The sequence below is a fragment of the Mesocricetus auratus genome, unplaced genomic scaffold (genome assembly GCF_017639785.1).
Source record: "Mesocricetus auratus isolate SY011 unplaced genomic scaffold, BCM_Maur_2.0 Super-Scaffold_4256, whole genome shotgun sequence".
NCBI classification, from domain to species: domain Eukaryota; kingdom Metazoa; phylum Chordata; class Mammalia; order Rodentia; family Cricetidae; genus Mesocricetus; species Mesocricetus auratus.
The window spans coordinates 42,381,843-42,398,703 of record NW_024429182.1 but is presented as its reverse complement, the minus strand read 5'-3'; the positions used below and the strand labels follow the sequence as shown (position 1 = coordinate 42,398,703).

The following is a 16,861-nucleotide window of genomic DNA, read 5'->3' as shown; positions in this document are numbered from 1 at the left end:
ACCAGCAGAGACAGCTGATCTGAACAGGGGAGTGCTCTTGGACCCCAGACCGACAGTGGGGAGGCCAGCATGGGACTGATCTGGACCCCCCAAATGTGAGTGTCAGCGAGAAGGCCTGGGCAACCTATGGGGCCCTGAGCTGTGGATCAGTGTCTATCCCTGGTATACAAACAGTCTTTGTGTGCCTATAGCACAAAGAGGGATGCTCTCTCAGCCTGGACTCTTAGGGGAGTGCCTGGACCCTACCCAGAGTAAAATGACAGACTCTAGATATCCCCTATGTGGAAGGATTTGACAATAGGGTGGGAGGGTGGGGGGGAAGGGGAGTGCGGGAGGAGGGGAGGGAGAGGGAACTGGGATTGACATGTAAAACAAGCTATTTAAAATTAAAATAAAAAATGATAAAAAAGTTAAATGATGACAAAAAAACGGAAGCTTAGTCATGATCAATGCTATACTAATACTCAAATATTATGACAAGCATTTTCCAGGAATCAGTAATAGACTGTTAATGTTCACAGTGACTTACTTGGTACCATCAGCTAATCTAAACTGTGGTTTCCATATGCTACTTCTACACATGTATGGATCTCTCTTTATGTTTCAATGAAGAAATGGATAGTAATAGATGCTCAAAAGTTACATACTATTTTCTTATCATAGGATTCTCCACTGCTGTAGGTTGTGGCCAGTGTAGATGAACACTCTTCCAAGTACCACGGTTTCTTTCCACTTTCAGCTGTACTGCTGATGGAGATGGTGTAGATGCTGTTGGTATAGCCATCACAAGAACAGTGGTCTTTGCTCCTTCCACCATTGCCAGATGCCCAGACAAACACAGAGCCAAGGCCTCTCCGCCCCTGTTGATAGATGGAGAAAGTTAGAGACTGGGAAGACAGGACCCCAGGTTGTAGATTAAGAGAAGCTTAGAACCATTGAAACAAAGTATTTGTAGGATAAAATGTTCGGCTTAACATGACTCAGGGAGGAAAGTTGCCTTAATAAAGGTAATGTTACACTAAGAATGATCAATATTTACAAAATGAGAATAATTGTAACTGTTTTACAGACTCAGGCTGAACTTTTCAACAAACATGTGAGACCAACACATCTTTTTTTTTCCTCTATGACACAAACAAGGAGCTGAGGTATCAAGCTTTAGTGATGATCCACAGTGATAAAAGATGTATCAGGGAAAGACACATTTGAATACAGACATCAGATTTGAAATGTTACTGTAAAAATTATAGTGATACAGTCAATATTGTTTTAAATCTTCACAACTACTATAAAGGGAGGTTGTTATGTAATGTCGATTGATACCTGAGACTCACCAAGTATAAAGAAGTCTATTCCAAATTCCATTGTCTGTAAGAGCAGTAGTGCTATACAGCACTTCCTAGAATAGATCAACTCACCATTTCTCAAAATGCTAAGAACTAAGGCACCCTTCTCATCAAAATTGGTAGCTTAAAATAGCTGCAAGAGTACCTTGAAGTCCTACATAATGTAACGAGTAGCAGGAAAGGAGAGCAATGATGAATGAGTAAAATACATCTTTGCCTCTTTGCTAGCTAAACTCCGAAGAATTCAAAAGAAATCAATTTAAAGGTGGAAGACACACTGAAGGATATCTACAGCAAACCCATCATTTGCAACTTAGCATATGAGCATAAGCCATGTGCTGGTGAGGGCTGAGCCTTTCTTCAAGGCCATAAGGTGGAAGGAGAAATGTGAGACAGTTATAGTCTGAATCTGAAATGCCCCAACAGTTTCATGTTTTGAGCACTTGTTTCCCAGTTGATAGCTCTATTTGGGGAGGCCTTGGCCCCTGCAGGAGGAAGGGTCTGGCTGATTAAAATAGGACCACAAAGTGGTCTCTGTAGGTTACCACAAAGATCTTGGCTAATGGATTGAGAATAGCCCTCACCACCCCCCTCCATGGTGGACTAAGCCACTACCACACTTTCCTCATTGAATGAGCTAAAAGTTTTTGAAATTGAGAGTCAAAATAAGCTTTTCTGGCAGTATGTTGTTTCTGTCAGTACTTTGGTCACTGTTTTGTGAAAGTAGCTCATTTAAAATGCCAAATATAGTGATAGCAAAGGATCCAGACTGTTCACAATAAACTCTTCTTGATCTCAAATCCTTAGGGAACAAAACATTTATAGCCTGATGAGACCAAGATGAATATATATTTTTTACTCTTTCATCTGTAAAATTACAATGTTGTCCACACAGAAAGTACCCCTTCCCCTAATACAAGAATGACAGTAACTGCCAGAGAGAGACCCTGTTGCTATCACTAATGGACAGTTGGGTCTGCTCGACTACCCCTGACTTCCCATCATAACACTTAGAAAACCTAGACTGTAGAAATAATAAATACCTAGAAGAATGCAGAAATAATAAAAACTTAGAAGAATGTAGACATGATCACACCATCATAAACCAAGCCTCGGCCCATGCTCTGTCCAGCATTTGCAGGAAGTCTGTCTCACCTTAGTAAGAACAATTAGACTCACATATAGACCTCAGAGTAAGAAGACAGCCAGAAGAATGAGGAACGTTCCAGTTATCATCAGCACACTCCCTCTTTCAGAGACTGAGGGATTTCTATAGGCCAAAAGCATGGTCATACTGCAACTTACCTGGGTAAGACAAAAGAATGCATGGGGAGGCAGAAGACCTACCTGGTTTAACCATTACTGCAACAGATGATAGAAAGAGAACTACAGAGCCACGAAAAAGCAAAGGGATGCAATAACATTTGTTTATATAAATTTATGACTTTGTACCTCAGTATACAATTTTATTAAAATAATTTCAATACTTAAAACGAAAATGTTCAGAAAGCACTTTTGTGCTTATAAGCTGTAAAAAAAAACTATGTGTATGCATAGTACAGGATGTCTTAGGTGAGAAAATAGAAATGTGTATGTCCAGAAGTCATATGCATAAGGCTATCACACAAGAATGCTATACCAGAACCATTCTGTTTGGTAGGATTAGGAGTTTATTTTCTTCTTTAAACCATGACCATGCCTTAGTTTTATCAGCATACAAAGCACAACAATTCCTTTGTTAAGAGGGAGAATGAAACTCAAATTGTTTTAATTTTATTTATGTGTGTGGTGTGCCTATGTGAGTGTATATCAAATGTGTAGGGGTGTCCACAGAGGGCAGAGGAGGGTGTCAGATCTCTTAGAGCTGAAGATGGAAGTGGCTGTGAGTTGCCTCATAAGGATTTTGGGATCTGCACTAAGGTCCACTGGAGGACTAGGAAGTACTCTTAATTGCTGAGCTATCTCTCTAGTTCCTCTATTCTTTCCTTCCTTCCTGCCTTTATTTCTTTCCTTCTTGGAAGTACTCTTTTTTTTTTTTTTTTTTTTTTGGTTTTACGAGACAGGGTTTCTCTGTATTGTTTTGGAGGCTGTCAGTGCAGCCTGGCCTCGAACTCACAGAGATCCGCCTGCCTCTGCCTCCCGAGTGCTGGGATTAAAGGCGTGCGCCACCACCACCCAGCTCGGAAGTGCTCTTAACTGCTGAGCCATCTCTCTTGTTCCTCTATTCTTTCCTTCCTTCCTTTCTTTCTTTCTTCCTTTCTTTTTTGGAAGTACTCTTAACTGCTGAGTCATCTCTCTAGTACCTCCATTCTTTCTTTCCTTCCTTCCTTTCCTTTCCTTTTGGATTTGTTTGCTTGTTTTGAGACAGGGTCTCAGGTGGATACTGACCACAAAATCATGAACTTTCTGCCTCATCTCTCAAGTACTATGATTGCGGGTATGAATGTGTCTGGTTGAAAGAAGTAGTTTTTTCCAACACTGAGGCAGCAATCCAAGATTTTATGTATGGGAGGCATGTTCTCTGTCACTGAGATACATCCCCAGGCCGTTGTATCAACTCTTAAGGGATAATTTTTGCATTATGATTAACAAGCTCAGATAAATAAATGACCAGGTTGGGTAGGACACATTTTATGTCCCAACCCTAGGGAGGCAGAGGAAAGCAGATCTCTGTAAGTTCAAAGCCAGCCTGGGCTACATAGTGAATTATAGACTACCCAGGGCTACATAGAAAGACTCTGTGTCACAAATAAACAAAACATGACAAGTACAGAAATCTGAAAGGACAACACAAGTTTACTAGGCGTCTGAGGTCTGGGCATGGGGAGAGAGAATTGCTGGGACCCAGCATGGAGGGATACTAGGATTTGGGAAGGTATCCTAAACCAAGGTTACCCCTGCAGAACTCCCTCCTATTCTCAACCTATTAACTGCCAGTCTAGACAGGACATTGCAGCCCACAGACAGAAGCCACAGAGGTCAGTGTTTCAGAGCTAATGAATTGGGGATGTGTCTGATCAGGGGAGGCCCAGAGTCCTAAAGGCCAAATGTAGTCCTCTGTATGTTATAGTGACTAAGTTGTACCTTCCCAATGTCATTACAGGTAAATGAGGCCATTAGTGAGAAGCCTAAACAGACAGAACTTGGGTTCTCATAAACAGGGAGAGAGATGGCAGCAAGCTCTCTCAGAATGTGGCCACAGACTGGCTGTCTACAAGCCAAGACCAGTACTCAACTGTTTTCATGGCCCTGGTGCTCTAGCGTTTCCAGCATCTAGGACTAACTGCAGAAAATTAAGTTCTACTGCTTGAGTCACCCAGCCAGTGCTGTTTTATTAAGGCAGCCAGAGCTGAAGAATATTAGAAGGCAGAGTGGTCCATTGTCATGAGAGCTAGAGGATGCAGGATGCTTCCCCTATTCTCTCCACCAGGCAACTGGCCTGTATGCCTGTGTGGAGGGTTTATGATCAAAGTCCCAGAAATAAACACTAAATTTGTGGGCTGAAAACGCCATAACCATGTCTGCCAAACATCTCTGGGGTTAATCTAAAACAATTAGCAATTCACAGACATGTTTACTGCAGAGGCACAGGGGGTTTGCATTAGTGTGAAATATCCCCAAACCAAAACATATGTGTTGAAAAACAGTGTAAGTCTGCCTATTTTCTAAAACTTCAGCATAATTTAAGAAAGAAACCTTAGTGCAGGGTGCAGGGTGCAGGGAGAGGGGAAAGTGGACAGAGGATTCAAAAAGAGCTTTGCGACATAGTTTTCCTGAAGAGTGAGTAGTAATGTCACTGTTTTAGCAAGTATTATGACTGCAATTCAGTTATTTAAATATGGAAAAACAAAACAAGTCTGCAGTTGAACTGCATGCCAAGTTAAAGAGCCAAGAAACTTAAGGCAAAATACATTATGAAATCCACGTAAGCCCCATTCAGGTAATGCTAAACATTCTGTTTCATTGTGTGTTTCAATGAGCATGTGTGCTTTTTACATATTCTCTAAAAAGTCAATTTATATAACTCCATAAGCACTGTTACTGCAGGATAAGAAGGATCTGGCTTGTTTCTGTGGCCACTTTATACTGAGTTGCTAATTAAATCTTACTACTGGATGATTGGGGTTGAGAAGTTTCTAGTGTGATGAAACTAAAGTTTTCTTTAAAATGAGGTTCTTTTTCCTCGAGTGACATTAGGCTTTATTTGTCATTTTAATAGAACATTCCTTCTCCAATATTGCTTAGCTGTTTTCTTGAAGAACAGTGAATAAATATTAGAGGCTTCTTACAATTAGACACAAAAGAGGAAGACAGGAGCGTGTGCGGCTCCTGTATTTGTTAACTGAGAACAAAATACTGAGCAGCAGCCAGGGGGAAATGGCTATGTGTAGATTCTATTAGGAAGCCAAGAACATGAAATGATGTGTCCTGTGTCATTTAACCAGGACATGTTAGAAACACGAGACCCTATCTATGTTGATCTGAACTATGTATCTGTGTATGCAGACATGAAGGGAACACTGAATCTACATGAGGATTTGGAACTTTCATTTGTCTGTGAGCAACTGAGTGCCTACTTTACCGAAGCCTTGTCTGGGCCCCTCTTTACCTTCTCAGTAGCTTCCTCTCCTCAGTGAGTCAAGAACATAGTGTTCTCTGTAAGCTTTTGTTTATCCCATGGCTATTGGAACCTTGAGTCTTTGTGTCCTATGATACAGACTTCCAGAGTTAGGAGGCAGAGGCTGGGGAGGGGCACCGGCACCTACAATGAATGACTTGGTAACTGAGAAGCAACAGCTATTTCTTTTTCAAGCTGAAAGACATTAAGGACAATTCAGGCTAATAGTTCCAAAATGCTTCCTGCTCCAGGCAGGGTTGATTGAGTGAAATAGCTGTGGTCTAGAAATACAGGTTACAGGTAAAAAAAAATACATTATAAGTCAAAATAAAAATGTTTAAGAACTATTCAGGATTTCCAAATATATTGCTTATTTAAGCAGTTTTAATAACTTTTGGGATCATTATCTTACGATAATGAATGACTAATGTGAACCAGAAGTTACCAGAAAGGAAACTTAGGTGACAAGTGTTTTGCAGGAATAGAGGGCTGCCCTGCCCAGTGTCTTGGTGACTAACTGGTCTAACTTGGGGAATGCAGTGTAGGGAGGTCTCTGGGGCAAAAGTCATCATCTGCAGGCAGGAAGGCATATTTCAAGTGAGAGATTCTTAAAGCCTGAGATTTATTCTTCCTTCAGTTTACTGAGTGGAGACTAGCAACTTTAATTATATGAAACTGAAATAAATGAGAAATAAGCACCCCCCCCAAGCCCAGGGACTCATGAGTTGTTTATAAAGAAGGCCTTTGGCCCTGTGGGTTAGAAGTCTGTGGGTTTCTTGCTGCTTTTTAACAGCCATGCCATGCAAATGTGCTTGGCTTTCATGCCACAGCATCACCTCAGAGAAAGTGGTCATGTAAAGACTCCTTTTTATGTATCTGCCACTGTTGACACATCCCGTTTAAAGATCACACAAGTCTCAGTTGACACTGCTTCTAATCTCAGAGTAACTAAGGTAAATGGAAGAGCCACTTAACATATTTTAAGCAAAACTATCAATCAGTGGAGTTTTCTTATTTGGTGATTTAATGGTAGCAAAGGTTCTGAGTCAAAATCTCAAGATTAAGAATGCTAATTAATGACTAAGAACAGCCCCCTTTAAGTTGAGTTAACAACTCCTCAATCAAGAGACAGGTTTCCCTCAGCCACAACTCTTGCCTCGCACCATCTCCTTAGCCTAGCTCCTTCCTGGCTGCAAGTCCCCCATTTTAAGTATCTGTTTCATGCATCAGCTGAGGGGGCTCCTTGCACAGTCCCAGTTGAACCTGACTCAGCAAAGACCATCTATGGCGTGGTCTTATTCATTCCCACCCCACACCGTCAAAGGATGCTGAACAGGAACAACTGGATTGCAAATAGTTATTCTCCACTTCCCTTGTGGAAAGAAATGCACTGAATGTGCAAGAAGGAAGGCATCTGTGACCTGGCATTACTGGCCCTCAGCTCTGTACTCCTGCATGTCAACCCCCTTACTCCTGCCCATCTCAGCCGCTCTTATTCTCAGCTCGTAACTGGCTTCTTTGTATGCTAGTTTTCTGTGCATACAGTAGACTACTAAGCCAAGTATTTAAAGTCATTTTTTATGTTCTTTGACTTTTTAATAAAACACTGAAAAATTAGATGCAGTTATTAGCAACCATATTAATTTTATACAACCATACACAAATAAAAATGAATTTTATATGCTCACTGAGCATACCCAATGCAGTCAGCTCAGTTTTAGAGGCATAAAGAGCCAAATAAAGACTATGGAGTCAGCTGCTGGTCATTGGGACAAGCATTTTTAATAAAAATGACTTTTTATTTTTATTGTTTTATATCTAAATATATTTTATGTTGAATAGCAGATATTTAAATGCTCTGAGTAACTGACACTTAATGCTTTTTTGCAACCTCGTTTGAGTTCTAGTTCATGGGCTGGTAGCATGGGATTCAGGGAGCTAGATTAGACTTGATCTCAACTTTTAAAGGTGACACTTGCAAACAGTGAGCTGCCTGGTCAAAGGCCAGTGTAAAGAACAGTTAACAGCCTCAGAAATATGGAGCCCCCCACTCTCCAATTTCTGGAAAATGCTCCTTTTGTGTTCATGGTATGAACAGAAACTGCTTAAAAGAAATTGCTTGCCTATCATATCCAAAAGAATATAAATGCATTAGAGCTTAGGAGAATTAGCTAAACATGGTGGCATAAACCTGTAATCCCAGCACTCAAGAGGCTGAGGCAGAAAAATTACCATGACATAGATCTTAGGAGAATTAGCTAAACATGGTGGCATAAACCTGTAATCCCAGCACTCAGGAGGCTGAGGCAGAAGAATTACCATGACATAGAAACTAGCTTGGGCTACATAGAGAGTCTGAGGTCAGCCAAGGATACTTAATCATGAACTTGTCTCAACAACAGCAATAATAACAGCCTCAAACAAAACAACAAAAGCATAACGATAATAAGAGCTTAATCAATCCTATTTTCAGAGATGGGCCTTCTTTAGAAAAGAAACTAACACTGGAGCTTACAGATGTGTGCTTCATTTGACGTATCACAGATGTGTACTGGGGTGTGATTCTTGGCTTCTGAAACTATATTGTGCTTTGGATTTCTTTTACTTTGCATATTTTTATGATGTAATTTGGAGAGAAGAATCAGTCTTTCAAGGAGAAATGGCAACAGAGTATCTAGGAAGAAACAAAACTTGGGTGTCAAAACCAGAATAAATATGCTTTACTGAAAGTATTTTATTTATTTTCAAATAGTCTATCCATCTAAGTGCTTCAAATAATAGAAATTTGGAGCTAAATAATGTGCTATGAATAGTACCTAGAGATGAAGAAATATTAGAACTAGTCTGGGAAAATGCATGCTGGATCATGACTCACTGAGTGTGATCTCCATTGACACTAGATGTCCCTGAAAATACTTTACAGTGTGGCTTAAATACTGCTTAACAACCATGGATTAATTAAAAAAAAACCTCTCTCCTGTTTTACTTCATTTACTCCATACCAAAGTATCGGCCTGCTGGTTATTCAGACTTCCTGCTGTCTCAGACTAAATCTTCCTCACCAAGAAATATGCCATCTCAAAAAGCTGAAAAGGGGATTTTTCCTGGGAGAAGGCAAATTTGGAAAATCATATTTCACCTTGCACAATGTGTGAAAACAAAGCATAGCATTCTGTTACTGTATACATAACTTGTTTATGTATCAATTAAAAATAAACTGAAACTTCAAAGAGACCTGGGTTTTATTTATCACCCCTGAGACAGCCATACTTTGAGCCTATGCAAGCTTCTATCCCATGGTACAAGAACTGCTAACAGTGGTAAGGAGGGAAGGCTATGTAGGTCCAGTTCATGCTCACTTTTTATTTCAAACAGCCAAGACAAAATTGTGCATGTCATACACTCATGGAAGAAATCACAGCCAACAGCTAGCACCAGCTAAGCTGTTCTGGGCAGTCACAGAGTCTAGAATTCTCAAAGGCCACTGTCACACCTGCCCACTCTCTACCTTTTAGATCATTTCAGCAAAGGCAAAGCCATGCTATAACTTTCAACAGAGTCAGATCCATGGAAGTAAGAGTGGCACTTACAACGTCAATTTTCTATTTTCGATCCTGAGGTGCTGGAGAGTTGGCTCAGGAGTTAATAGTATGTACTGCTCTTGCAGAGGACCTGAGTTCAATTCTAGCAGCCATGTCAGTGGCTCACAATTTCCTGTAACTCCAGCTCCAGAGGAATCTGAGGGATCCAATGCCTCTGGCCTCCTTGGGCACTTATATATACTTGTACATATCCATATACACAGACACAAACATACATACATACATACACACACAAAAAGAACACAAATACTTAAAAACAAAAACAAATCTTTAAAAAGTAAAAGTTTGAAACTGTTTTGAAATGTGTCATTACATTTAAATTTATATTTAGGACCTAAAATTTGAAAAATTTCCTTCATAGAGAATAAAAACATTTATTACCAACAGGAGTATGAAAAGAATTTACTGTAAATGTTTGAAAAGACACTTAGGAAGAACAGAGATATTCCAGTGATAATAAAAGTTAATATCACTTGAAGTTACCTCTAGATTATGGAATTTTTGCTGAGAATTATTGCAACTGCCGCCTCAACTTTAAATAAGAAATAAGCAATTCACCCCTCTCTATATCGCACTGTGGAGCTTGAATGGTGTCACAGTCTTCAATTACATGAAGCAATAGCCTTAACCTTGTATAGGGTACCTTATAAGATGTCTGAAATAGGGAAAAGTAACTCACAGCATTTTCTATCCATAAACACAATTCTGTCTTAAAAAGAAACTATTATATTAGACTCATTTTTTATATAAGACTCCATGGTGAATATTCTGTGATTCTTAAAAGAGAATTCAGTGCCACCCTTCCTTTGAAGAGAAGATCAGCTGACAGACTGAGTACTTCAACCATCAAATGCACCATGTCACTGGATCTTTGTAATGGCTCTAATGAAGAGTACCGGAGTACGGTCCTTTCCAAAGAAAACAGGAGTGCTAGCAACTTAGCAACACATCTTGTTTCAAACTGACAAGGCATGTATTCTCCATAAACTCCGGAACCTCTTGCAAAGTTGACAAGAAAGAGAACCAGCACAGTGAAGTCCAGAATGTTGTTCAGTATGGCCTGAATGATAACTCCTCCGGACACCCAAAGACACAGTTCTTTGCTGCTGGGGTCACTTCTGTGACCATGTGTTGACTGAACATGCATAGATGGGCCATATGATACTCAACAGAAGCCAATACTACACAATGGGAAAAAACACAGGTTTTACACAGAGATCTGAATATAAGCCACAGTTATGCTTCTTAGTGGCCAACCACATTGCCTAACTTTGTCAAGGCTCACTTTATACATCCGTGTACCATGCACTCCTGTGAAGCTACCAGAGGCAAAATTATAGCAGTGTTTAAAAAATATTGAGCATTACATTAGATTGTATAATGTAGGCATACTAAGTGTGCTACAAATTCTACTCCACATGTCATACATACTTCTAAGTAATAGGAAAGTATCATCCTACTTCAATTTATGTTTATTACAGTGACCTATATTTTTAGCTGACTGGCTGTCATGTTGTGTTGAAGGAAATACACCTATGTATTCTCTCCACCAGCTTTCACAAATTTACATTTGGAAACAAAAAAATGGCTGCTTACAATAGACCTTAAGTTTACCTGATCCAATATTGTATGCTTTTGCTGTTCTAGCAGCACAGTAGAACAACTTTTGAGAAATTTCCCTGCTTCCCAGTTAGCACAGCAGTCACAAAGAAAGCCATAGGAAGGCGGCTCTTGCTGATATGTAGCTAACACGGCGTAGAGGATCCTAGCATCACATGATGGTTAATCTCCATTGTCAACTCAAAGATATTTACAGCCACCACAGGAACACACTTTTATATGTCTTTTTTTTCCAGAAAGATTTACCAGAGAAGAGGAGATCCACTCTGAATATTGGTGGAGACATCCAATGAACTGGGTCTTAGAATGAATACAAATGAAAAAGCAGGCACCAACCAGTCTCTTTCTATTTCTGAAATGTGAATGCAATGCGACCAGCTGTGTCAGTCTCCTGAGCCAAGACTTCCCTACCCTCAAACCAAATAAACCCTTTCTTTTATAGATTGTTTTCAAGTACTTGTCATAGAAATGAGAAAAATAACCAATAAGAAGAATTTAGAATGAGTTTGCCAATTAATTTAATGACATAAATTCTAACGCCCCTTTAAAACTATAAATGGGGTAGCAATGAATATTTAAAAATTTTACTTAGATAAGGTTATTGTCAGTTTGTGTTCCTTTTCTTCAAAATGTATACATAAATTTCATTAATATATTAATCAAATTTGATACTTATGCCTTGGGCAATACCGTGATAATTATAGAACTTAAAATCACACATGTACTTATGAAAGACAAACTTTTGTTTAACAAATGGATGACATTAAATTGAACATGTTTGACAAGTAACTTCTTAGTTTTTATAAATATGCACAGAGTTCCCCACAGGTATAGCAAAATCCTCAGGCAAGACAGTAAAAACAGGCTCAGTTACAGTAAAGTCTCATTAAGTCAAACCAAATTTAAATAATCTCCTTCATCTGTGTTAGCCTATCCATAGATCATTTCACAGCTTTGCAACATTCAACAACTAATGAAGAAACAATCTGTCACTTATTAAAATGCAAACTGGTATCAATCTTACTACAGCTGGGTGTCTATCTGAGAAAAAAATGATCATTCTCTGGTGGAATCAGTGAATTTTATAAATTTACTATGATAACTAATGTTGCTTTTATTATATACGTGCATCATGCCTCTTCTCTCTCCTCTTGGTGAACACATGCCTTTAAAGTAAGAGCTTTAAAAACATGCATGTGTGACTTTGGCATTTACAATAGACAACATGTGGTTATAGAAGGACCTTGTGCTTTTATCCAACACTCTAAATAGCTGTTCACCTGGAAAATGTTAATTTTCTAAGAAGAAACAGTAACTAAAGAACTGGACCCCTTAGTACAGCAGTGTGAAGATGGAACTAGTGCCAGAGTTGGGTGCTATAGGGGATACAATATATTTATTTACCAGAGATAGAGAGTCACACAAGCTAGGAGTTAGCAGTGTGTCTGGCTTCCAAAAGAGGAGGTCCATTTTCCTTTCGCTTCCTTTTATCTCTACCTGTGCTAATTTACTTGTCCCCGCCCTCATGGGCAGATAGCTTTGTGGGGTTCACTCCTACAATTCCCCTTTTAGTCTAAATAGAAGATTTAAATTTGATAAAACTCAAACATATACAACACTTGTCCTAGTCATTGTGTCTGTTGTAATTCACTGAATGCACTAATGACCTTTCCAAACGAAACCCTCAAAGAAAGTTGCCCTGGGCTTTAAAACCTACTTGCAGATAAAGTGACAGATAAAACTCATGACTTAAAAAGTTCTATTTATTATTTGTGTGTGTGTGTGTGTGTGTGAGAGAGAGAGAGAGAGAGAGAGAGAGAGAGAGAGAGAGAGAGAGAGAGAGAGAGAGAGAGAGACTGCATTAACTAGAGCTAAAGTTATAGTTCGTTGTGAGCCACGGCTTCCTGACAAGGATGCTGGGATTTGAACTCTGGTCCTGTGGAAGTGCTTTTAGTGCTGGGCCATCTCCCCAGCCCAAGAGAATAATGTAAGATGTGGTCGTCAACTATTCACAGTGGAGTGCATTACATGGGTTCTCTAAGGGTGGGGAGCAGAGACAAATGCCAAACCAATGCTAAGCATGTAATGTGTATTTAAATAAGCTTTCTTGAGTAAAATGACAAGACAACCATAGTATAAGCTTTCCTGAATACAGAAAAGATTCCATTTCCACTTCCTGTTTTTTCTAGAGAACATAATTGAGCACACTTGTCAGCAAAAACTGTCAACATATCAGCCACCTGCTGAAAAGTACCAACGGTACCAACCGCACAAGTCTTATTATTAAACTTTCATAACCCAATGTGGACAAGATGGCTTCGAGGCAAGTAGGTTTTGTTACTGTGTGTTGTGTTTTCTGTTCCCTGACCAGGTTCTGTAAGATGAGTGCATTTTGGGAGTTGGCTCGCACTTTTTATTTAGACAGTTCCTCATCATTACATAGAGACTTTCCCTAAGACAAGGGTTAAGTACTATTCATCCTCCCATGCCACCTAGCAAAGTGCCGAGCATGGTGGAACACCCAGATAAACGGCATCCATCAGCCTCTTAGTCTGTCACCCAACTCAGTGTCATTGATACCTGAAAATTGTCTGTGGTGTCACTTACTTTATGAAATCACTTTTTCTATTCAGGATCAGCTAAAAAGATAAAGTCACAAATGTCTCCTGAGATACTATTTGCCGAGGATCTGGGTCAAAGCCACCTAGGGGCAAATGGTGACAGGTTGATTTTTATACTGTTCTTTTAAAAGGTGACATGTAAAGTCTTATTCTGAAAGCCCTGGCAAAAATGAGAGACCCTGTGTGCCCTGCTAAAAGCCTAGAGTTTTTTTTTGTCAGTCATGGGAATTTTACAGGTAAAAGAAGATAATACATGCATATAAAAATACTTCCTCAGTTGTAGCATTCATGCAGGATTGAAAGCCCAAGCATTGGCTGGGAGTTTCTGGAAGCATCCTGTTGAGAAGTCTGTGTAAAAGATGTTCTAATTGTGAGGACCAGAAACGATTCACAGACTTTCAGCAAATAATACTAGGAAATTGCTTAATAGTTGAGCAGACTGAAGCCACAAGCTTCAGTACAAAAAAACAAGGAAATCAAAGATACATAAGGAAATACATTAGTGGTAGGAATTGAATTAACCAACTCATTTTTAGTCCTAAGGTTATGACTGCAAAGATCTAACAAATTTAACTGAATTTCAAGAGATTAGTTCTAAGGAATACGTAATTAAATTAAATTTCAAAGCAAGTTTTAAAACGTGGTGAAACTTTTGTTGAGTGTGGTTGTACATGCCTATAAGGCCAGCACGTGTGAAGCTTAAGGAGGAAGACTTAGCTTGAAGTTAGCTTGGGCAAGACAGTCTAACTTGGGGTACATAGTAAGATTCCATGGGAAGGAGGGAGGGAATAAAGGGAGGGAAGAAGAAATGACAGAGAGAAAAGAAATGCTTCTATATGGTTAAATTGAAAACCTTGATTAGATAAAGTTAAGGACATCTCTTTGAGACAACTCAGACACTTTAATGTGTTTTCAAGTCACCAAAGAGACCATAAAGGGCAATTCTCATGTACTTGGCAGAAAACAAAACAAAACAAAACGAAATGAAACCTTGTTGATTCCCATTTCATTAAGTTTTGGGTTTTATGAAGCAAATATTCTCTCAGTATTTTCTTCTACTTATACCCACTATACATTAATAGTTATCTGAAGACTCCCGTGGGGTCATTCAGCAACCTCAAATAGATTAAACCCAGGCTTGAGGGACCATGTAGACTCTCACAGTATTTTACATGATTAGTCAGCACTTCCTCTTTATTGCTTTGTTCATTTCAGGTGTGAATTTGATTAAAACTTGTAACATTCAGAGATTTGGCATCATTTCAGGAACAGGCATTAAAATATGAGCTTCTAAGGGAACTGCTAGTGTTTAGGTCCATCAACTGGGCCAACAAACTGATCATACAGGTTAGCTTAAACTGAATGAGGTTGAAAAGCTTTTAGACCCTACATTTCCAAATTGGAGAGCCTGCATTCAGACTCTGGGTACTTTAACCACCATGGTTTATCATGCATTCTTAGCAGATCAGGTTCATTATGTATGGTCAGAGGAATGCAAGTGTGGTTTTTGAGTACACATAGCAAATTGACATGGGATTCATTCATACACTCCTCAGTCATTCATTCTTTCTTCACTAAATCCCCTGAGTGTCAGGACCTGTTCTGAATACTTGACATACAGTAGAGGATGTAGACTCTGGATCTTTATCGAGGAAAGGATAACAACACTATGGAGGTTTAAAGGGGTCAAAGGGGTTGGGGTGCATAGGAAGAGCAGGCAGGGTGCCCTGTTACAAGTTAGATGAGAACTGGGAGGCCTGTGTGTGTGGAGGTCAACGAGACAAAGCAACCTCAATGTGTTGCTGGCGTGGAGTTCTGATGCAATGGCTCCAAGAGATAATGTGAGTAGGACCTAGCAGAAGACAAGATTGGGAGAGGCCACAAAGAATTTCAGTCCGAAGGGAAAAGAGAAATCTAGGTAGGAAAAGGAAGGGGATACAAAGTAAGAAGACAGAGATTCATCACCTATTCTTTTTTATTTTATTTTTAATTTTATTTTTGTGTGTGTTCATTTTTGGATGGCATGCATGTCTGTGGGCCACTTGCATAGCCTGATATCCATGGAGGTCAAAAGAAGACACTGAACCCCCTACAAATGGAGTTACAGATGGTTGTGAGCTGCCATGTGGGTGCTGGGAATTGAACCCACCTCTTCTAGAAGAGAAACCAGTGCTCTTAACTGCCGAGTCATCTCTCTAACTCTACTTATTCTTTCTAAGACAGGAGAACTAACTGTGTGAGTGTGTATTTGATAACAGTTGAAACAGGAAAGCATGATTTAAGGAAAGTCACATGTGTCAAAGAAGACAAGGGAACACACAGCTGAACTTATGAGAGGGCCTTGAGGCCACTGTTCTGACTTTGGTAGCTAGGATAGAGTTGTTCTCTCTACTTGTAAGATTGAGGGAATAGTGCCCATCGTACAAGATTATTGTCTAGATCAAAACTAAGTCTATTTTGGGCTTAGATGAATGACAGAAGAGAATAGATTAGCCAAAATATTAAATGTTCATGCTATTATTGTCATTCTCATCCTCCCCCTCCTCATCAACTTCATCATTATCACATTTCCACTCACTGAGCATAGCCCAAACTATGAGTCTAAAAATTACACTTAACTGTATAGATTTTTGACATCAAATAAAATACAATCCTGATTGACAGAGAGAGAGGGGAGGAGGGCAGGGAGGGAGAGAGATGTCAACTCGGTTTAACACAGCTTCTCAGATACAATTTTGGCACATTAATTCTAAAGGGGCTATAAACTGAATCAATTCTGGCTTTGTTAAAGTCTTTGAAAGCACTGCTACATCCAAGCACTGAGCCAAATGTTTATCTTATAGTAAACAAATGGGGAACATTTTGAAATTCAATATTTGGTATGTTTCTTATTTCTGATTAGTTAGCAGAAAGAATGGACATGATCAATACTTGGGAACCCTGAGTGAAATGTACTTATTTCCCCTGTGAATAGATTTCTTGATACTTGTCCTTCTCTCTCCCGCTGTCTGATCAGGACAGTGGTCTGTGGTCTGGACAAGTGCTGTCACATTC

The 16,861-nt window shown here is 39.5% G+C and overlaps 1 protein-coding gene across 3 annotated transcripts in view; it reads right to left on the bottom strand.

Moving 5' to 3' along the window:
- The window catches only part of Pcsk5 (proprotein convertase subtilisin/kexin type 5), a 411,139-nt gene that overhangs the window by 225,434 nt on the left and 168,844 nt on the right, over positions 1 to 16,861 (bottom strand). For all 3 annotated transcript variants that reach the window (XM_040746607.1, XM_040746615.1, XM_040746617.1), the window contains exon 8: positions 648 to 860. In XM_040746607.1, the coding sequence (XP_040602541.1) occupies positions 648 to 860 (213 nt within the window). The remainder of the gene's footprint in view (positions 1 to 647; positions 861 to 16,861) is intronic.